Source organism: Lagopus leucura, unplaced genomic scaffold (genome assembly GCF_019238085.1).
Source record: "Lagopus leucura isolate 7727_CA_CO unplaced genomic scaffold, USGS_WTPT01 Super-Scaffold_100021, whole genome shotgun sequence".
Lineage (NCBI taxonomy): Eukaryota > Metazoa > Chordata > Aves > Galliformes > Phasianidae > Lagopus > Lagopus leucura.
The window spans coordinates 5,113,222-5,136,508 of NW_024962274.1; the positions used below are offsets into that span (position 1 = coordinate 5,113,222).

General features: G+C 38.2%; 1 protein-coding gene across 2 annotated transcripts in view; it reads left to right on the top strand.

Moving 5' to 3' along the window:
- The window catches only part of SLC9A9 (solute carrier family 9 member A9), a 172,199-nt gene extending 157,014 nt beyond the window's left edge, over positions 1-15,185 (top strand). Inside the window, exons 15-16 of one of the 2 annotated variants that reach the window (XM_042878387.1) lie at positions 13,740-13,845; positions 14,370-15,185. In XM_042878387.1, the coding sequence (XP_042734321.1) occupies positions 13,740-13,845; positions 14,370-14,594 (331 nt within the window). In that variant the 3' untranslated portion in view covers positions 14,595-15,185. Of the gene's footprint in view, positions 1-128; positions 187-13,739; positions 13,846-14,369 lie in introns of those variants that run through there. The other variant, XM_042878391.1, reaches the window with a different exon arrangement.
- Positions 15,186-23,287: the final 8,102 nt, after the last annotated feature.

Here is a 23,287-nt window from a genome sequence, read left to right on the forward strand (position 1 = left end):
TTTTTGAAACCACTTTAAAATATGGACCACCACACTGCGTATACAGTGTTTCAGCACTAGTCTCACTTACAGTCTTTGTGGGTATTGACACTAGTTTTATTCTTAGCTCATTGTTCCCCCTACCCCAGACCTCACTTCTTAGCTACCATCCACAACTGCTGCGGAGACTGTCGGCTCTTACTTGTCTCCAGGAACGCAACTAAAGGAAATATATTGGAGTGAAACCAGCTTATGAAGCAACTAAGGTGCGACTGCATGACTGCACTGCCTTTATCGTGATTTAATCTATATCATCCATCCATACATTTTTCCATTACCAACAGTGGTGAAGTTACCAATTTTCAAATTTTCTACTGATTGCTCTAAAATCTGCATGGAAACGCTCACCAATCCATAGCAGTTCTCCACCAGCAATTACTGTTTCTAGTCTATCAACCAGCCAGTTCTTAATCATTTTAATGCATGTCTTATTGATACTGTAAAGTGCTAATTTCAATCATAATGTCATTATAAATCTTACACTGCTTATTAAATGCAGATCATTTTTATCAATCAAACTTGTAATTTCTTCCAAGGATAAAATCTGATTTGTCTGACAAGTTCTTTTTTCTACATATACAACTTTCTACAGTCTTATGAGTAGGTTAAAGAGATATTACTACTCTACTAGAGTTATACATTTTCTTGAAAGTTGTAGATAAAAAGATTCTGAACACACAGTCTATGATGTTCCATCTCTGAGGTCTGCATTTGTAGACATAGGAGAAGTTTCTAGTACCAAATATCAGAAACTAGGATCTTACTTTAAAAATTTATATCAAGCAATTTAAAATTATGATTCATTAAGCCTGGACTGGTCCTTTTGTTTTCATATTTTTTAAAAAACTATTTGCAATGCTAGGCCTCTTTTATACTTTGGCCACAGATTCCACAGTAAATAGGGGAAAGATAAATGTTGACTAGTTTAAAATCGTGTCTTCAAAGTTTAGATAATGTCTAGTGCAAAACAGTAACAAATTACAGGCCAAGGCAAGTACATTTATTTGAGCCTTTCTTACTATTTTTTTTCCCTTTTTTTTTTTTTCCTGAGAATAATGTGACCTTTCAGCCAGCTCACTTCCTGGTGAGCTAACTCTTTTATCTTCTCAGACACTGCATAAACATCAACCATTTCTATACTGCAATGTTACATAAATTTCATTAAGTATTCAAAATATGACTATATGACTACTGCTGCTAAGACATCCAGTAGGCTCATAAGCGTGTTTTAGATTTCCCAGTTTCTAAACTCTCCACAATTCTGCCTAACATCATGGATTTTACAAAGCTATTAAAAATTGTCATTCTCTTAATAGAGGTGACTTCATTCTGGATTATTAATTAATGAGACAGAAATCTCACGTATGTGGTGAGGAGTTCAGAGCAAGGATTCCGTTGAATAGAAGAAAGAAAAGCAGCGATCTCAGTGAATGTTTCTTAAGCAAATCACAGTCATGGAACTCTTGTTTGTGCACTGTATAGCTAGCTCTTGCTTAATGAATGACTCATGGCTGAAGCCCCAGTAGCTGACTTCTCAGGCTATAATGAAACACTGAGAACAAGAAAACCTCATGCTCATTCATACTGCACTGTACATTTCCCCATCTTTTGAGGATGTGCATTTGGGTCAGTGTCTATGTTGTTATGTGTGCAATGCATTGCACCAGTTACAAAGAAGAAAGATGCCAAACGAAAACAATGATATATTTCATCGTGTGTCTCCAGAATCCTTCTTTGGAAACATAATGAACTGTGAGACGTGAGGAAGGCAAGCCTCAACAATATGGCTTAACCTCTCTGAAACTGCTGCCTAATATCCACAACATCTCTTGTAACATGTCAAAGCTATCCTGTAAAAGGGATTACAAAAACATTTTATCCTTTAGCCAAACACAGCAATGACAGCATCACAAGGACACAGATTTTCTCATGCTGTGGCAGATCCAGGTACCATTGTGCTGATTTTCCAACAGCAAATAAAATAAAATAAAATAAAATCCTCCAACTTCATAGGTTGTAGAGTGGGAGACCTAAGGTCTAGCACCTCCTGTTGTCTCAGCTTGCACAGCTCTACGTGTGTTACAGTATCTGATTATGCCTTTCTCACACAGCCTGTGATTCCTGCAGGAAATGATTGCTGCAAGTTGAATACCTGCTGTAAAACAATACTTTTTTTTTTTTTTTTTTTTTGCCTGAAAGCAAGTACTTTTTCATTCTGTTAAGTCCTTGCATACCCTTAAAAATGTAGTAAAATAGTAGAAAATCTTATATATTCTCATTGCAGTTTCTAGTCTGAAACATTTACATTTGCAAAATGATACCCCTTCCAAAGCTTCAGTCAAGCAAAACTCATTCTGTTTTCCCACAATCATCCAGCTGCATTTCCAACTGTGCATCTCAAGCTCTCCCATCACAGCGCACTGCTCCCAGTACTGCTCTCCAACATTCACAGTCCCCAGGAAACTCTTTCACACAAAGACAGATATTAAGAGCTTGGCATTCCACTGCAGACTAGACAGGTAATAGAAAGTGTGAGAGCAGCTATCCTAATGGAAATAGTGCTAGTTTTTAGATTTGTTTCTATATTTCATAAATTTCTCCACTGATCAAAAAGCAGTTTAATATGAATCCTCTGTACTGTTATTTTAATCTGCCATTATTCCTAAGCAAAATACTTCATTTAACCAATTTAGAGTTTTAAACTGTAATATTAGGATAAATACCTCACATTTATTTCTCCTTGCATTATTAAAGCTGCTATTACTCTTTTTCAGTAAAAATCTTTCTTTTGCTAGGATCTCTGTCATCATTCATTATCCTCAATTGTTCTTCACTCTGAAATTTCCATATATCTTCATGAATGTTGCATTGTATTTTCTAACTGGTCTTTCCCTACTTTAAAATATCCTTTCAAAAGCAAAGATCTGGCTTGCTAAAAGCCTGCTTTCTTTGGATTACAGTGGAACCTATTCCTGTGCAATATATTCCCTTCTTCAGACACTGAGCCCTCCACTTCTTAATGTGCTTTCTTCGCAAATCCATTAGAGACTTTCAACTTCGTCCAGCTAGCTAATTGTGCACATAACATGGGTCACACATCAGAAAAAGCTGCAAGAGAATCCTCAGACATAATCTTTGGGCCAATCTGCTCACAGGACTAAAGGTTCTCAGAGGATATATTAAACTAAACAAGCTTTCTATTAACAAGGCTTTACAGAGGCTATCCTGCTCTCAGCAGCTCAGCAAGATTAAAAGACTTTTCTTTTTTTTGACACTCCCAGCAGCTCCCTTATTCATTACCTGTCTATAAGCACAGTATGTTACATGAGTCAGTATAACATTATTCCAAAAATAGAGATAGAACATGCCCTGTTTTTCTTACGTGGTCTTTGAATCTACTCCCTCATCTGGAATGAGTATTGTTTCACACAAAAGTGTACAAATAAGCAATAATATAATTTTACGACTGAATGGTATGTTATTACTTCTGGCTTTGCCACAAACTTCACACAAAAATGATCATCTTGGTGTTCCGCTTTTATATTCAGTAGGGATACACACATCTCTGATCGCAGGGTAGCTTGTACATTCATATTACTACTGACCTATCAGTCTCCCCTCTGTGCCAGGAATGATCATGGCACAAATCCTCCTGGAAGCTACACTATGGCACATGGAAGACAGGGAAGTGGTATAGGAAATCCAGCATGTTTTCACCAAGAGCAAATCCTGCTTGGCCAATCTAGGTGGCCTTCTATAGAGGTATAACTGCATCAGTGGATAAGGGAAGAGCCACTGACTGCATCTATCCAGATTCAGTAAGGCCTTTGACACAGTACCGCACAACATCCTTCTCTCCAAATTGGAAAGATATGGATTTTATGAGTGGATTGACTGGAGAATCAAATCCAGAGAGTAGTAGGTAGTCAATGTCTCAGTGTCTGCATGGATAAGCAGTATCAGTGCTGGGACTCTTTAAAATCTTCATCAGTGACATTGACAGGGGAATCAAGTGCACCCTCAGCGAGTTTGCAGATGACACCAAGCTGAGGGGTGTAATCAATGCTTGAGGGTCCTAGACCAGCTTGAGCAGTGGGCCCAGGAGAACCACGAGATTCAATAAATCCAAGTGTAAGGTCTTGCACCTGGGTCAAGGCAACCCCCCACTGCCAACACAAGCTGAGGCATGAAAGAATTGAGTCCTGCCAAAAGGGACCTAGAGGTACTGGTGGATAGTTAGCTGAACATGAGCCAGAAATGTGCCTTCACAGCCCAAGCCACCAACCGTATCCTGGGCTGCATCAAAAGAAGCATGGTCAGCAGGTCAAGAGAGGTGATCCTGCCCCTCTACTCTGCACTGATGAGGCCTCAGGTGGAGTACTGTGTCCAGATGTGGACTCCGCTGTGCAAAAAAGACACTGACTTGTTGGAGCACATTCAGAAGAGAACCATAAAACATAAAAATGATCCAAAGGATGGAACAACCTTTCCTACAAGGAGCTAGAAAAAAGAAGGGGACAGATTCTTTACCAGAGTCTGTGGTGACAGGACAAGGGGAAATAATTTCCAACTCAAAGAGGGTAAATCTCAATAGGAGATAAAGAAAAAATCGTTTCCAGTGAGGGTGATGAGGCACAGGAACAGGTTGCACAGAGAGGTGGCGAGTGCCCTATGTCTGTAGACTTTCAAGGCCAGGCTGGACCAGACTCTGAGCAAACTGATCCAGCTGTGGATGTCCCTGTTTGTTGCAGGAGAGTTGGACTGGATGACCTTTAAAGAAGTCTTCCAACTCTAAGGATTCTGTAATTTTATGATATTGAGCTACGAGATTAGCTGTCTGTTCTATCTTTCACTGCTTTACCAAACAGCTTTCAACAAACCTTCAGAGTTTTATTCTCTTTAGAATTACTGATTTCTTCTCTTTTGGCGTGATATCCATCTTCTTATTTACTTGTCTTTATTCCCCAAGCTCATGATAGAGAAAGAGGTTAGTTTATTTTATACATGCCATTCTTCGTGTTTTTTTCCTTTCTAAAAGATATATGAATAATCTTCTGTTTCTCAGTTTTTGTCAACATTCACAAAAACAGGTGAGCATATAGGATGCATTGCTCCTCCAGGCCTTTCTTCCCCATTCATAGCTCATCCTTTCTTACAAACTTTTGAAGGGTTTTGTTTATTTTTTACAGTGTTTTCTCAAACAGGATTATATTTCCCTTTCAAGTTGCACTTCCATAACCAGAATCATTCTTTGCATCTTGGCAAAGCAGGAAGCTGGAGATTTTGACAGAAAATATCTCCACCTGTGGACCATTTTAAATGTAACTGTGCAGCTATATCTATAAAGATAAAATAACCAATTTCCTGAAAAAAAATGCCAAAGAGTTCTTTCCCTATTGGAGCATAGCTTTGATGCACTGGCTTCAGTTCTCAACCATGTCACCAGAGGACTGTAAGCAAGAATATTATTCCAGCTGCTGTTTTCAAAGATCTAGTTGTCATGCCTTGCTTTCATTGTAGTATCTTACTTTGAGCTGAATGTTTGGAAAGTATGCTCACGTTACCTTCTTCCTAGCCATTCCTGCTCCCATCTGCTTCCTGCTCTCTTAACTCTCCATTTCTGTAGCAGAGGCTATACAATCACTGCTAATCCCAGTAACAGTATTAATAGGTGTGAGATCATCATACCTGATATCATTTATTTGCAAGAGGTTTCTAGAAGCTTTGTAGATTTCATTTTATTTAAATCCAGTCTTTTTTCTAAGATGTAATTGAAGTAATTCATTAGGTCAAAACCAATTTATACTTCACTGTGCTTAACCTTTAGGTTTAGTCTCCCTGCATCTTGAGAATGACTAGGTTTGTGGCCAGCAATGCACACAAACAGTGCTAGTTCTCATTTTTCACACATACGTTTTTGGGGCTCATTCTCAAGCAGGCAGTAATGTCAAGAACATCCTTCTGAAATACCATCTTCCATGCAGAGCGCAGAAATCCCTGCTAACTTGCTCTTCTGCACCTATTCCTTCTGCCAATACTGGGGCTGAAGCATCTTATACAACAGATGTGTTTCATGTGAAGAGCTTGAAAGTGATCTTGCCTGAGGCAGATGGCATCAGTCTTTTTAAGGTGTTAAGGTTCTATGCACAACCAGGTCACAGCACTGTTCTTCCTGTCTAACGCAACAGGTTTGCTTGCTCATGTCAGTGCTATCTCTGGTTTTGTAACCAAGCTAAAAGGTATCCACAAGCCAGAGTTTCCTTTCTGCAAGGAAGATTACCATTCACACCACATGTACTATACTCAAGCTGCTCAAATAAAAGTTTTCAAGGGTCCTGTGAGACTTCCTAAATCTTCATATATGCCAGGACTCTTTTTTTATTATTATTATTTATTTCCTGAGAGGAAATTCTTTCTATGAATATCATTGCCATTTAGGTTTTCACAAGCCTAATGATTTTAAAGTTTTTATTTCTGTTGTTGACTTTAACATCAAAATTATTTCATAGCAATCTATCTTTAGTTTTACCTTTTTGCCTCTTAATTTCCCTGATATGTGGAAGATGCTGTGTTTGGTTACTTATATTTTGCCTCAGGAGCTCAGCTTTTTTTTATGTCCTAGAGTGAAATTCATGACATCGAACTTTAGATACCTAATTATTAGATAAGTCTAATCTAGTTGTTAAGACTCTTCTGTAGTCAAAGGGAAAGAAACTCATCTTAGTTTCAATTCCAATTAGCTCAAACACTGCAGGACGAGACTGCCTAGGGATTTGCCTGTGTTTCTTTATTGATGAAAGACTGCTAGATTAGCTTTGTTCTGCATATCCTGCTATAAAGTGTCTGATGGTGGGGAAGATAGATCCTATGAATGATGCCAGTTGTGAAGCATGCACTTTTCCCTGCAAAATCACATGCACACCAGTAATACCTTTCACATTTTTCTTTCTTTTTCTGCACTGTCACCCAAAGGATATTCTTTTATTTTACTGTTTGTTTGGGTTGCTCTTGGAGACACTATAATGTGCAACTTCGAGAAGGTTCTCAGGCATTATCCAGTAATAGAGAACATCTCTTTTTCAGTCTCCTATACAATATCTCACTGAAAGCTACCTCTGACTTTAATATATGCTCTCCTGTAATGAATTATATGGCTGTTGTCATAACCACAGTCTTCCCTCTTCATTGTACATTATCATGGTTTCATGGCTTTCATCAGTATTCCACATCATAACCTTTACATATACGTAACAGACTTCATTCATTCTCACAGGGGCAATTCAAAATGTAGACATGTATATGATTATTTGGTTGCATTCTGATGAGAGGGGTGGCTGTTGTTAGACAGATGGTCATTTCCTTGTTTTCACATTATACAACTGATGTCAGGGGGGTTGTTTCTTCTCTTTAGATGCCTCATATAGTCTGCATCTTCCAGAGCTTTCTAATGCTAATTTGCCTGACGTTCACATCTGTTCATGTATTTCATCTGAGTATTATACGAGCATTCTCCTACCCTTCCTCATGTGCTACCCTTCTCTTTTCAAAAGTAGCTGCACTATCCACTCATCAATTATCTAAGCAAGTTTCCATTTACATGTCAGATTTTTTTTCTTTTCATGTAAGCGTTAAATTTAGAAAATAATAGGCTTCAAATAACTTGAGTAAGATGTCTCAATTTTCTTCTTTTCATTGAGCTCTCAAGCAGAAACCCATGGTCTGCAAATACACCAGACATTTTACTCAGTGCATACCCGATAACAAGCCACTTATCTGTCAGCAGCTACTTATCTGTAAAAAGACTCAACTAAGAATAATTCTATCGACTCTTGCCATTTTGCACACATCTCTACAGGGCCTTTAGTTTCAAAGCGGAAAGCTTCAAAATTTAGTCACATTCTGAATAAAAGCCAGAGTTTGTTCTTTCCATTTGGTTTGGGAACCTTACTGTAAGACAAACAGACTTTCCTGTGAGGATGTATTAAACTAGTTTTTATTACCCCTGATTTTCATCCATCCTCCCTACCCTCAGGTGTGACTAAACCTAGTAATCACTTAAAGAGACAGAGTAATTTGACTTTGTAGGCCTGCAGTACGATTCCCTTTATCCTCAGTTGCTTAGTACTTCAGATTACAACAGTGATGGAATATTTTTTTAATCCACTCCATTAAAAAAAAAAAAAAAAGAGAGAGAGAGAAAGTCACAAACAGCCAGACTAAATTCACTAATATTGACTCTAAATTAAAATATCACTTAGAACAGATGTAGTCACTGTTCTTTAGCTTTCACCCCCGTGCAGTTCAGGTTATCTGTACAAGTTAAATCACCTTAAATTTTGTGGTATTTTCAAAAGTATGCTTGTGATTCTAAGGATTTAATTTTATATAATCATGCTCTCCTCTTTTTTTTTTTTTTTTTTTGAACCACTCTACACCAATTATTCCCCTTCTCCTGAAGAAAGTTCTTTCGTACAAGAGGAAAGATCATCCTCCTCCCCTATAAGGGTCAGGAGGAGAAACCCCTCTTAAACTTAATCTGCCATGTATGCATTTAAAACCTGGAGATGTCTCTGTGCCTCACCAGCTCAGTCATGTACACAAGCTGCTGTATAAAGTAACCAAATAATCTCAGTCAGCTGTTAGCAGCAGCTAGCCACGTGCAGAACTTTGCCAGATAATCAAAGTTTCATGGTTTGCTTGCTCCTATGCAAACATTTAAAAAAATGGAAATATTTGCTCTTTATACTATCACATAGCTAATGTTAAACTCCTCTTTAAAAACTGAAACTCTCCCAAGTTGCAAAATAAAACATGCTGTTATTATGGAAAACACTGAATGAACAGAAATGATGTATTTTCCTTAATATATTCTATATGTTTCTTCATAAATACAAAAAAGAAATAATAAACTCGTGACATAAATAATTCACAAACCCCAATTTAAGCATTCACAACAGGGTAACTTTAAAAATAAAAGCTGCAGTACTAAAGAAACCTTCAAAACACTGCACAGTGGAAAGATTCTGGGAGTGGTGATATTTGCCTCTAGAGACTTATGCCTACAGCAGAAATGTAACACCTAGCAAAGCAGTATTTAGGGGCGTACTTGTAACAAATGTGTACTTATAACACAGCTTACCTGCTTTAGGAAAGTACTCTTAAAAAAAAAAAAAAAAATGTAATTTTTACTGGTATCACAGGAACTCCTCCACTTTAGGGCTTTTTAATAGTTAATATTGTAGTGTGAGAGCATTTGCCTCCTTAGGGAAGGGTGGGATTACACTGAGTTACAGAGCCAGGAGGAGGCAAAAGGCAAAAAACACCTTCTGAGCCAAATGCAGTACTTCATAGAGCTGAAAGTGAGCTGCCATATGTATTTATAACTGTGGCCACTTCTGCTCATGAGATTTGGGGGTTTTTCCCCTCATCTTCAAACTATAAATTAACTTTCCCTCAAAAGCTCAAGTTGAGCATAAAGAAAATGAGGATGTGACAATTACTGTTTTGCTCTATAGCAAAGCCATCAGAGATGGAGTAGGACTTGCTCCTCGAGCAAAAGAGAAATGTGTTTCCTTTAAGTCTTTGATTCAAAACAGTCACAAGATTTCTGCCTTGCTATTTTGCTCTTTGAACAGCTTCATACCATTAAGTTAAAAACAGTGATTTTACCAACATCCTCCAAATTTTGTCCGATGATGAGGTTTTAATGAAACCATGCTCATTTCAGCTTACTGATTGAAAGAAAAATTGAGATCCCAATTTCTTCATTCTGAAACGTGGCAAAAAGCTGTTTTCAAATCTCAGAATTTTCTGCATAATGGATATTATCAATATGCAGCTACTGATGTTTCTCATCAGGATTACCTGACAACTCTCATTTGAAGATTTCATTCATTCCTATTACCTGTAATTTTGTGAAACATTTGATGTATGAAAGGAAAACTTCCAAATTTCTGTAACAGCTGTTTTGAGCTGTGTGTACTTTTTTTTTTTTTTGGAGTCATACATCCACTGCTGGAGGAAGGACCAGGTAAAAGTCAAGAAATTCCAAGTTTTCCCACTGAAAAATCCTCAAGAGATCTTCTCGAAATGATCTATACTTAGAGGAAAGACCTCAAATTCCACCTTGGAGATGTGAAAGTTCAATCTGAATGTCACACTGTGCAGCTTTGCAAAGTTTGCTATCCATATGCTTTCTACAAAAATCAACTTCTAATTCAGAAGCAACTCCCTGAAGGTCCTGTTGCTTTTGAACATGCTGCATCCTCCAACAGCCCCTGCTTCACTTGCTCAGCCTTGTCAGCCCCAGCAAACCATCTGTGAGAAGTTCACTTTAGGCCAAATTGGCCAGACATATCTGCAGAAGAGACCCAAAATGCCATCTTCCTGACTATCTTCTCTGCAAAAGCATTATTTTTTCTTATTGCTGAGTAAGAAGTAGTCACATGATTCAAACTAAGAAAAGGAGAAGCAGAACCAGAGAGCAGTCAAACACTGACTCCGGTGCTGAGTCTGGCAGCAATGAAGGTGGTAGAGGAACTGTGCCCAGACAGTGGGGACCGCAGACTGAACTGTCAGGCCAAAGGGATATTCAAGTGACAACAAGGGCTCCCAGGGTACAGATTTGTGAGAGTAGAAGCCTGGACATATGAGGGCTCAATGGAAAATTTAGTATTTGATTACATGAGCAAAAGCACACTAACATGCCAGTATTGTATCCTGATTATATGATGGACCACACATGTGCATATGAAGGCATATCAAACTCAGTTTCCCAACTTCAGAACTACCACACCACTTCTCCAATAATAATAATGCTCTTTACACAGTACAGTATCTGAGCCATTCTGCCCACAGAGAGCTGAAATGCAAGTCTAAGAGTAGGTTGTCTAATGCAACCTCTTTCCCCAATCCTGTATTAGGAAGGCATAGATTTGGTTAGACAATAATTTCTTAGTTCTGCTAAGAAAACACTTTGGGGTTTTTCTCCAATCTTTAAAGCAGCCTCAGTGCAAAAATCCATCTTATTCTATTACTGTATTTAAATTCTTTCTCGCAGGAGATGCAACCAGAGCCACTGGAGTGTGATAAGATTTTTTTTTTGCTGGTCTTAAAATGCTGTAAACCATGTCTGATATACTCTTGAAATGCCAGCATCACACATGGATTAAAATTCCCCTTTCATGCTGCACTGAACAATGTGATTACGTCTGTAATACCATAAAGAAACCATGCCAACAATAGAGAAAGCATTTACAGCGCAGGTCATTAAAACATGACAAATAGGCCCAGCAAGTTAAGCTCTTTCAGTGGACTGAATAATTAATTACTAGTTAACTAGTAAGGAACAAGAGGTAAATAATTTATTACAGAACCAGAAGCATCATAACAAGATGGAGAAAAATGACTTCACTTTAAACAGCGTCTCAAGAGACTGAAAAGCAAAAGCATGGACAAAGCACAACAAATGTGAAAACAAAAGAGATTTAGAAGATCTGTCACAGTCCAAAATGAAGTCTTCATACAAGTTTATGCATAGCAACCAAATACTTGCTGAAGTTAATCCTAAAAGCGGTGGTGGCTCAAAAGATCAGGGAGAGGAAAGGAGTTAGGGTAGAAGTCTCCACATTGAAGATTACTTCTGGCCAAGTAGTCTGCCTGTTTCAGCACACATCCACTATTCCCATCTGGTATGATGCTAGTCTATGCTATGCAAGCACATGTGCTGTCTGTACAAAGCACAGGAGGTAAACAGGACAAGTTAGACTGAGGGCTATATAATTCACTATGAAGTCTGCTTAGACATGAGGCCCCACTAAGAGATCATAGTTCAAAAAGGAAACGCAGAGAAATATTCATCTTCTGTTACTTACACTGGAAGAAAATAAAAGAACAGAATGGAAGGACTTGGTTTAATCACATGAAGCTTCCATTAAAAGACTCAATTTTTCACACTGGGTCTAACAACTCAGTGCAAGTGCTTCAAGTTGTTCATACTAACAATGCCAATATTTCCAATGATGAAAAAACTAGAATTAAGCTCTTATTTGCAGGGTTTTTTTCCTAATCAGGTTCATTTTTTGTTTTTTGAAATGCTGAAAACAAAACAGCTCTAACTGGCAGCTTCCATACATTGCATTTTAAAAATAGCTCTTAAATACTTGGCACTTGGGAGGACTTTTCCTTCGAGATTCAAATAAAAGTGGGTCAGGAAGGCTTCTTTTTTTTTCTTTTTTTTTTTCCCCAGCTCCTACAGAAAAAGATATAACCTGATATAAACTTTCCTACACAACCCCATCAGATTGGCACTTCAATAGATCCCGCCCGGATTGTTGTTTTGATCGGATTTATTTATTCGAGTGGATTCAACATTCATCTTTCCCACTAACTTTGGATGAGGGAATCACATGATCTTCCAATAGATGCAATTAAGTTTTTTAGAATTGCACAGGAGAAAATATACATACAAATAAAAGACTCCACAGAACAACTGCTATGGCTGTAGTACAGAGGACAGCCAAGTGCATAATCTAGCCTTTCAATCTATCTGAGATTTTGAGGGTGTTTCAGTGACTCAGTTTCTTCAGTTGACAGTTTATATAGAGTGGCTAGAACAGTGGTGCCAGACAATAATGAAAAAAGAGATGGTACTGGAAGGACTAGGTCTAAGACATACACTGTTACTCACTGAGCATTTCTACAATATTTCTGCAGAACTCAAGTCATCATTCACTTTTTTATGTCTACTTTCCTTTAAAGGAGGGAAAGAGAGAGAGCTGGGACAGGAGGAGGAGACAGGGACCAGAATCAATAATGAAAATTTTCCCTTGTTTGAAAAAAAATAAAAAATAAAAAAAAATAAAAAAATAAAAAAATCTGAGACCTGCTTACCAAAAATCACTTGGCAAGTTAAAATAACAGAGAAAATATATCAGCTTGAGGGAGCTGCTATTGGCAGATACAAGGAGGATATGTTTGCTTAGGATGAGCAGGTTTTTCTTTCATCTCAATACAACACTTTTGAATGAAAAAAAGATAGGAAAGACGTGTGAGACATTAACATAAAGCCTGTTCTTAATGTTTTTGCATGCTTTTATGTAAAGAAACATTGATGTATAACAAATATGTTGAGTGTTGTAAAATGACTATGCAAAACAAATGTATTGAATACCAGAGTATTACAGAGAATAACATTTGTATGCTCCTCAAAATAAAGCAACTTGATACTTGATGAAATATTCTTTGCCAGTTGAAGAAATCCATTCATCTTACAGAAAACTTAGTATATGTTTAAGAAACTGCTAGCTACCGTTTTCGCATAAATAGCTGATACAATTGCATCTTATGTGATTATAACAGGAAGTACTTTAAAAAGATCACATTTTTACAGCAAACAGTGGATGAGAGCAGCAAGCAGAACAATCTAGTGCGTATTGCACCTCTTCCAATTCCTTTTCCCATTTCTGTACTCCATGACATCCACTTCAGCCATTCTGCTGTGCTCCCGGACAGATTTTGAGCACTGCATCATAAAGACTTGTGAGAGGTAAAAATCAGTGCAATAATGGATGAGTACATAAATACTATTTTGCTTGTTTCCATCCAGTTGGCTGATGCCCTTATGCTTTATAATGAAGTTTCCTACAGAAGCATCTTAGTACCAAATTCATACAGGAAATTTTCTTTAACAAACTTCACAGATACCTAAAACCTATTTTAACACATGCCGGTCCACCTCTCACGACGACGTTACCTGACTGGTGTAATCCTGTTGCCAGAATTCTGACCAGCCCCAGGGCGTATGGCGTAAGTACCTAACTTGGTTAATGGTATTTCAAGTGTACCCCAAAAGTCACTGCACTCAATGGAACAGCCTGGCACAGTGCTTTTCCTAAAGCCTATTACTTTTATAGTGAAGGATTAGAGGGAGTTCTCCAGGATTGTAGAGAGGGATCCCAGAAGGTGCCATGCTGCATTGTGAAGAATGGACACACATACTCAGCTCACGAGTCAGATTTTAAATAATCCAGTCAGATGCTGAATGAAAGCATTGGCTGCTCCATCTGACTAATGTCAGTGATATTTAAGCACTGAAATTATCCTAGAGATCTGAATAGTAAATTCACTTCACAGCACCGTCCAAGAGCTGAACATGGTAAGCAACTATTTGCCCTAATCATCAAAATTTCTTGAAGATCATAAGTTAATAATTGAAAGAATAAGGAAATTAAGTGAAAGGAATTGTATCTAACCTGTTCTTCATTTAAACCTTATAAAAATCCTCTTCAATGGTCCTTTCACTGATATTTTTCCTTGTTTGAAACATACAGGATCAGCTGAAGAATGAGGACACAGATTATATCATAAATAATGATGAACTGACCAAAAACTATGAAGCATCTGCTCACACACTAGTGCCTGCACAGGACAAAACAGGCTGCAGCAGCCAGGCTGCAGGCAAGGAAGATATTCATGAAGGAGACCTTGGATTAGGAGCATACAAACTCCAGCTTGAACACACTCCAGGTCAACCTGAGCTGAATTCATCAGCATGAACAGTGTAATTTTAAATCAGAAGAAATAAGTAAACCAAAGAAATAAAAGATATAACTTCATGAAGAAAAAAACAAGAAAACATATTAAGGTTTCTTAGATTTTTGTGCTAAGATGTTACCAAGTAAGTTCTGGTTTCTCTGTTGAAAAAAAAAAAAAAAAAATAGTATCATCTACACAACTACAACAATATGCAATTTTTCTTTACTGCAGCACTTCTTATTAATAAAAGATAGATACTGCCAGCCCTCTGTAAATCCATTACAGTCACATGTTCTCTGAGATGGCATTTGACTGCATCATATCCCTTTCACATGTATGCTTTCCTTTGAACATTAATTATAATCTTCAGTCTGCTGGGATGAAGACAAATACCTTCCTAACATACTCAGAGCATGTCTAATACAAAGCTCCTAGAACCTTTGCATTGAATACTGGATTCTCAGAGGTAAAATGTGCTTATTTTACTCTGCTTCATCTTGGTAGCAAGGTCAGCTGTAGTTAGAAAAACAAGAGGAGAATTTAAGTATGAAAGTATTAATTATATCTGCATAAACGCAACAATGGAATAAACAAGGATTCAATCTCACACACCTAGATGCCCTATCCCTATTATTATGTTCTAGCACAGACGAGCACTTGTACCTACTACATAGGTAGTGTAAACACAGGGAGAGAGCCAGGCTATCGTTAGGTCACATGCTTTTTCTCACCTCCAGAGTTTCAACAAACAGCAGATAATATTCCTGACTAAGCTTCTTAAGTAGGGTCATTCTTAATGCACACCACAAGCAACGAATTTGTCATCTCTGAAAAAAATGAGTCATTTTCATGAGTGTTTGTAAAGACAAATATATCTTGATTTCAACATAGATAGAAACTGAAATACGAATTTAAATATAATCAAACCTTAGTCATTCTTTTCCAGCCTAATTAATTAGTAAATGCAACTAGAACAGCTGCTTTAAGCCTTAAATTTGAACACTAGAGTCCTACATGCTGTTATGAAAGATCAGAAGTCTAGTTTGACATTTTATTTTTCCCTAAATACTAACCAAGAAATTTCAAAGGAACTTAGTTCATGTGTGGTTTAAAAAAAATAAGTCACAATAGGTTCTGAGAAAAAGTAATTAATTGCCAACTCCTTGCTTTGTCTTACTGTGGTGAAACTAAATACATATATGTGTGTGTGTGTGTGTGTGTGTGTGTGTGTGTGTGTGTAACAGGTTATGAGAAGGGATGGAGATGGGGTGAAGATATAAGATTTTCTGGCCTAGTACTATGCATCCAGCAGCACATCATCAGAATGGCAAAGAGAAGAGCAAACAAGATAAACAAGCTGTTACAAGCTGCAGTGAGATTAATATGCAGCAACACCATGAGAAAACTATTACCACAGATGGGTAGAAGCACAGTCCTGATTTCAGTAGCCAGAGTTTCCAATTTCTATCTTCACAAGTTCTGAGTACTTCTCCCAGGCTTCCTATGTACCTCAAGAAGCATGGACTCCCACCCTTAGCCTGTAGCACAAATTAATAAGCTGTTGCAGAATTTCAGAGACGCCGAGCTGCTTTTCCCAACTGCTATACGTACTGGAAATGACAAGCTCTTAACCAAAAGTTCTGGTCTGCAATGCATCCTGCAGCACACTGTGGGATTTTCACTGATTTATTTATTGTATCTATGTCCAAATTTCTCACACTTCTGAGAAACATGATCAATGAAGAACTCTAGGCCTGAAATTCTATTTATTCTAAAAAGAGTCAGTAGTGAAAACACTCTTCACTGTTCTATCTGCATGCCTAAAAGTCCATATTACTTGGTAAAGAAATTCATTTCTTGTAACAGAAGTGCTCATTCTTCATGTCTTCGCATATCAGATTTTTATGCTAAGCTTGTCAAGAGGCTGAATCAGAGGTCCCAGCAAGATGGGGTTTTGTCCTCTAGGGCTATGCTCAGCCAACCATATAGTATCACTGTTTTTTAGGAAAACTAGTAAAGTGAGCTGCAAAAAAACATGAATCTTCTCCTGAAAGGCAATAAAAGCCTTGGTGATTCATTACACTATTCAGCCGTGCCATTTTTTAATTTTGAGATATTCTTTTCAACACATGCAGTTCAAGAGAGTTAAGACTATGGTAGAAGAGATGATGTATCTGTATCCGAGTAGAAACTGCTGGCAACTATTAATTCTGCACAACCTTTTAAACAGCATAATGGATGTTGAGAGGCCTCTAATGTTAATTTATAGTTTGTACTCCAGAGATTTAAACTATTCAATATCAGTGTTTGAACATGCAAGTTACTCATGATAAATGTGAAGTTATTCTTCCTATCTGAGCTAATGTAATAAAACAGTACTTGGAAAAATAAAATGTAAAATACTGTCAAAACATAGTGACTGCACATGCAGTATGAAGTCCAAAATATTATGAAACATAAAAATCTCCTCAATCACAAAACCTTTCAAGTTTCAGAAGTAATAACTGAAGTTTTATACTTAGCTGCTGAGAGCATTTGGCAAACGTTCAAAGCAGAATGACTCCTGGATGTGTAGGGGAGCCAGTCCCAAAGACACTGTACTAAAAATATCAGGTCACGATGCTAACTTTCACAGAGAACTGTAACATTTGGCGACCTCACTGAAAGCAGAGGCCACTAGGAGCATGCATTTACATTGCTGTGATAAAAGCTCTAACTCTTTCATAGTAACTCTGTTAGGGCTAACTTCAGAAAACCAATTATGTCTGTGCAGAACTTCAGCTGTTAAACTCACTGAATTGAAGCCAAAATTACTCTTTCCATAGAGCAACTTCTGTGCCTTGCTGGGCTTAGGATGGTCCATACAACAGATCTTTCTTTCCTTTCAAAAACTGGTATGTATTTTGCTATCAGCCACCAAGTAATGCAGGAATATCCTCTCCAATCTTCATGTTTCCAATTATATTCTTCCAGCTTTCCCACTGTTAACAAATACACTGGCTTCCTCCCACAGAAGCCCAACCTTGCTCTGGGCTGTCTTCCCCCTGCTGACCAGAGAAGGCACGGAGTGCTGCACAAGCTCTGCTGCATGATGGCTGTAATAGCAACAACTCTGCTCCCAAACAAATAATTTTTCCATCAGAGCAGAGGAAACATTTTCCCCATATAATTTACTGTCACTGGTCACTACTATTTCCCTCCAAAACTAGATTTGAGGCACAGAACAAATATTGTTTCAGGCCTCAGAGGATTCCCAAATCTGAACAAGTCAAATTACATTCATCCTTCTGAGGACACAGCAGTGCTTGAAATCTTAGTGCCAGAAACAGTAGGGAATGCCCGGGAGAGTTTTCCAGCCCGTGTCCTACATCATTCTTTACTACGCAGCTGTCTGCTTCTGTATGTCCATCAGCACAGAAGCAGATGGACACAAATAAAATGCTACTTTATTCAGTAAGGATTTGAAACTAGAGAGCAGTACGCCTAACAATCTAAAACACTGACAAAAAAAAACTTCACACTATGATAGTAGGCATTATGTAGGTCTAGGACAAGTTATACACAAGTGAATTGAAGTAGAATAATATCTCATAAGCATAATGAGATTTCTGACTCCAGAGGTACGGTTCCATCTAAATATAACCCAGTACTTCTGCATACATGCCTGAATGGAAACGAAAATAAGAGAGAAAAGGAAAAGAGTAAATGAATGATGAAGCAAAAAAGAGGGTAGCAAGGCAGGGAGAAATCTGTGCCAGAGAAGATATTCAGATTGAAAAAGATCGCCAAGACATCCTGTTGCAACTGCAGACTAATGAAGTATTGACCAAGAGCACGAGAAACCAAGAACTATCACAGAATCACAGAATCACCCGGGTTGGAAGGGACCCCAAGGATCATGTAGTTCCAACCCCCCTGCCTAGCAGGGCCACCAAACATACACATTCAGATCAGGTTGCCCAGGACCCCGTCCAACCTGGCCTTAAACACGTCCAAGGACGGGGCATCCACAACCTCCCTGGGCAGCCCGTTCCAGGGCCTAACCACTCTCCTAACTTGACTTTAACTAACTTGAAAAATGCTGCTAAAAGCTGCCAGAGCCACATTCCTGACTCAAATACTGTTCTATAAAAACTTCAGCACCCCACAGGCCTAAAAGGGAGCCACTTCTACCAGATGAAGACTGATCAAATTTAAAGAAAATGAAGGAAAGGGAGCTGGGGTGAAAGGCTAATCCTTCAGCAGCACTCTTAGCAAAGCAATAGTGGGCTGATATTTGCGCAAGTTTGAATAAACAACTGAAGATAGAAATTCTTCAGTCTTCCTCATTTCTTCTCTCCCTCCTTTACCAGCTATTCATTTTTTCAACATTTGTCTCTTTTATCTTCCCTGTGTTTTAGAATGAAATTTTGTTTTCCTTAGTGCTTTGACTAGAAAAAAATTATGATCTTCTATCCCCTCTAGCACAGTAATGACAGCCAAAGCTGTAATAGTTCTTCAAAAAGAAATCAAAACAATGTCTGTCAACTACATGTTTACTTTAAGTACAGACTGTGCTCAAAGAGATGTCTCAAGCACACTGTGGTATACTTCGAGCACTTCACTATGGCTACCAAAGTTAAGAGCAAGCACTTTAATTACAGGAACCAAGGATAAAACAAAGAACAGGCAAAAAAAAAAAAAAATAACAGAAAAAACAACTTATTTTTAAAAGAAAAAAATGCTGACCACAAAAAAAAAGTCACAATTCTGTACCATAACTGCTTAGTTTACTGTAGGAATCAATCTGCAGACACTGAGTTCCCAATATTTAGAGTTCTGAACACCAATAATGAAGAATCTGACAAGGACCTTTGAACTTCTTAAACTTGGTTTAAAACAAACATCCTCCCCACTTGGGCAAGCTCCTCACACACCAGCATTTGGCAGGGTTTAACCAGAAAATGCAAAACTGTTTCTGAGATGAGGTTTTAAAACACTAGCAAAGGATTTCATTGCACAGGCAAGAACACGGAGGCAGTGCCCCTGACTTTTAGTCTAGTGTAGGTCCTCAGAGAATAACTTTAAACTACCACTTAACTTCCAAAAAAAAAAAAAAAAAGACAGCCAGCCATCCCAGCTAGATTTCCCAAGGAAGAACACTCTTATGATCATACTGCACAAGTTTTATACTTTCTGTACATGTAGCTAGGAAGTTATTTGAAATTATTTGAAACACTCATGAAACAGTGAATACACAAGTAACACTCCAGACTGTATACAATCCAAACTAGTCTGAATGCTGTTGCGTAAACAAAGAAATAATATTAATATTTGACATTGGTTTTTGTGTCTCCTCTTAATCAGAAGGTTGAGAAAAACTATTCATTTCACAGACATTTGACAACATTCTCTGAAATTTATTTAAACCCTGTATAACAAAGTTTATTAGGGCAAAGCAAATATAGATTAATGGGTGCCCTCTGTTGTAAGTCACAGTTCCTCGCTGATACAGAGCAATTCTAAAAAATTTTAACTGGCCGTACCACAGGTATTACCTGAATGACCTCAGAGACTTCCACTAGCCATCTTTATTCCCAAAAATTCTACACAGCACAAAGTGCAGAAGAAGACCAGAAACAAATTCTGCTTTCAAGGCTTTCCAAATGATTTCTATCAACATCTCCCAGGTACTGTACAAGTTATTTCAGTATCCCTAAAAAACATGGGTGAACCGAGCCAGCAAACTAGCAGTGTACTCGCACTGCTCCCGCCCCTATGAGTAGGGTATAGGAGACGTAGGTGCTGCCAGCTGTGCACAGGCTCCCCTTTGCTATTCCACTTCCTGCAGCTGGAGCTGCAAATAACAACCCTTGCTACATCTTCATTACCAAATTCATTTTGGAAAAGTCCAAGGTTGTTCAAAGCTTTGCTTCATGTTAACCTGAGCTGAGATTTTTCAAGCAACAAGACTAAACTTCAGATCCTGAAACTATTGGCTCCTAATTGAATGATTCAGTTTTTAAAAGCAATGAACACACAGCAGCTTACTTTCAAAGCCCACTGCAGCCTTCAAGTCACATTGAAATTAATGCATAGGAGGTGCCAAAACACTCACTGCTCCCAAAAGGTCTTTTAAGTAAAACAAAAATGCAGCACAAATACTTTTTTTTTTTTTTTTTTTTTAATCAACACAGTAAGTTCCCTACTCAGATAATGGAATCTTTTTCTATATCAGCATGACTCAGCTACAGTTTAAGGAGTAAGTCAGAGATTTAAGTGGTTCTGTACCACTCCCCTTCAGTCCATTGCTTTCTCCTTCCTCTCCACATATCCCCATTTTTTTCTTTCTCTGCGACAACGCAAGCTAAGACCTGGACAAGCAATGCGGAGTGGTGATCTCCTGTTTAGTATCCTAGTGTCTTCTGAAGCAGTGTAGAAAAATCATGACTTCTCAGGACAGCCAGGAGTTGTGTGAAAGCCCAGGGTGTGTTGCAGCATATTTTTCCAAGACTGCTCCAGCATATGCCTCCTGTACAATTATGCCTACTGCCCATAGCAGTCTTAGTTGACATGAACTTTGAGAACCTTCCTGAACAGAAAGGTGTCACTTCAGGATGCAGGAGTACAAGGCTAGAGATGTAGTACTTAGACATAAGCAACACCTGAAGCTCTCAGATTATATTGATATAATATATTGAATATATTGAAGATCTCAGATCTTAGTATGAGTTTAACTCATACTAAGAGCCCTGCTTATTAAGACTAAGTTTACACCACACGTTCTTCCACATTCTGAAAACACAAAGAGAATATTCTTCACAAGCAGCTACAACAATAGATGAGCTCTGTGATTTTTAGAATGCAGTGCACACTAAAACATGGAAAACTGTATAGGATCTCTGAAGTTTCTCTTTCAAGCATGATTTGAGAATTGCAGTGCTAATGTTTCAATTTGATTTCACAGAGAAAAATTCTTTGGTTTACATGAGTTTGCTGTCATACAACACCAGAGTATCAAATGGAGGCCAAAACTCTTTGAAACTAAGAAAGCCTATAAGATTTTCAAATTAAAGATAAATTGTCCAGCTTCTGATACGTTATCTCCCACCACACAGCTCTTACGAATATATCTGTAATCTTAGAAATTAATACCTCTGAATGATTAGCACATTAAGCTACAATTAAATACAGTTTAAAGACATATAAGGAGACGTGTGACTATCTTACCACTCTGCATGTATAGCTCCCATCCCTTCTTGACTTCAGTCCATTTGCACCAAATAATGTCACTATAAACTCTGTTTTCCCTGTGTTATGGGTGCGCTCTGCCTACAGCTGTGCTATGGATGAGGCCATAGGTCCTCTCCAGAGATGGCTCCTGAGAAGGCCTCTCCAAGATGACATGCTGTTCCAGCTCCTGGGGCTGCAGGAGGATGGCCAGATCCCACCCACACTTTCATGGAAAACAACTGTCCCTTGCATCCAAGAAGCTCACTTCCCACTCTCTTCCTGCTAGCACTCGCACTTCCACATTTATCTTAAAGGTTAACTGGCTTGACAGCAGGCTACCAGTGTAGACTAAAGAAAGAAATCATTTTTTCCCAGTGCCCATCATGGTGTTGTGCTGATGTTTCACTGCAGATGGCAAAATTTCCTCCTGCACTGGCGCACTCTTTCTTTCTTCAGAAGAAGCATCTTTGCCTTAACACCTTATAAAAATGCTATCTGCATATACCAGTGAAGGCCAGCAAGCATCATCCCTTTGAAGACGTTTTAAAGTTACCTCCAACCATCTTGCTCCCAGATTCATTAAATCTCTTCTTTCTATACATATGCGTAGGCGCAAAAGTTCCCAGGACAAAATCACAGCCCTCTATTCTTGATGTTCATTGATAGTTCATTTTCTGTACCTTATTATTCCCTTTCTCATCACTGGATATTTCATCTTGACTTCAGGATCACACATAACCCATAGAATTCAAAGTGACTTGAGCACAGCTACATCAGCCCTCATGAAACATTTTGATTATTGCTTAATTTTGATTCAAATTTTGAATACTTATTCAATTATTTCATCAAATATTAGTATGGAAGGATATTATTCAAAAGTAAAGCTGAAGAGATTAAAGTTATGAAATAATATTGAATCTCATAAGAGAAACCTAGTTTTGTTTCAGTTCAGAATGGGAAAGTGATCTCAGAAACCGGGATTTTCTGTTCCCCATGGATGGTCATCATAAGATAACATCAACATGCCCTCTTGAGCCCTGGCTAACAGCATCTTTTCTGAGTTCTACCAGGCCCAGAGTCCAATCCCTGCAGTCAACAGCCCAGCTGGGGATGCAGGACATGCACAACACATCCAGATACAGCAGGAGAAGTATGTCTTTGCTCCAGCAGTGGCGGGGTAATAAAGAATGTCACGTATCATACAAACTGTAGTGTTCTCAAAACAGCTCACTTCCTTTCTTCACCAGCTCAGTGTCCACTTCACCCAAATCAGTTCCATCCCCCAACAGTGTTCTTTTTCCATGACAAGGCTTCAAAACCCCCAGAGGCTTTGAATGGGAACATAACGACAAAGCCAGGAAACTCACATTAGTTAAAAGGAACGAGAACTGTCTATTAATAAACTCACGGGCAAATGCATCTGTTAAACTGGTGTTAAGCCTGAATTTAGGAGTAAGTTTAAAAAGGATTTATGAACAAAAAAATTTCCTGCATGAATTGT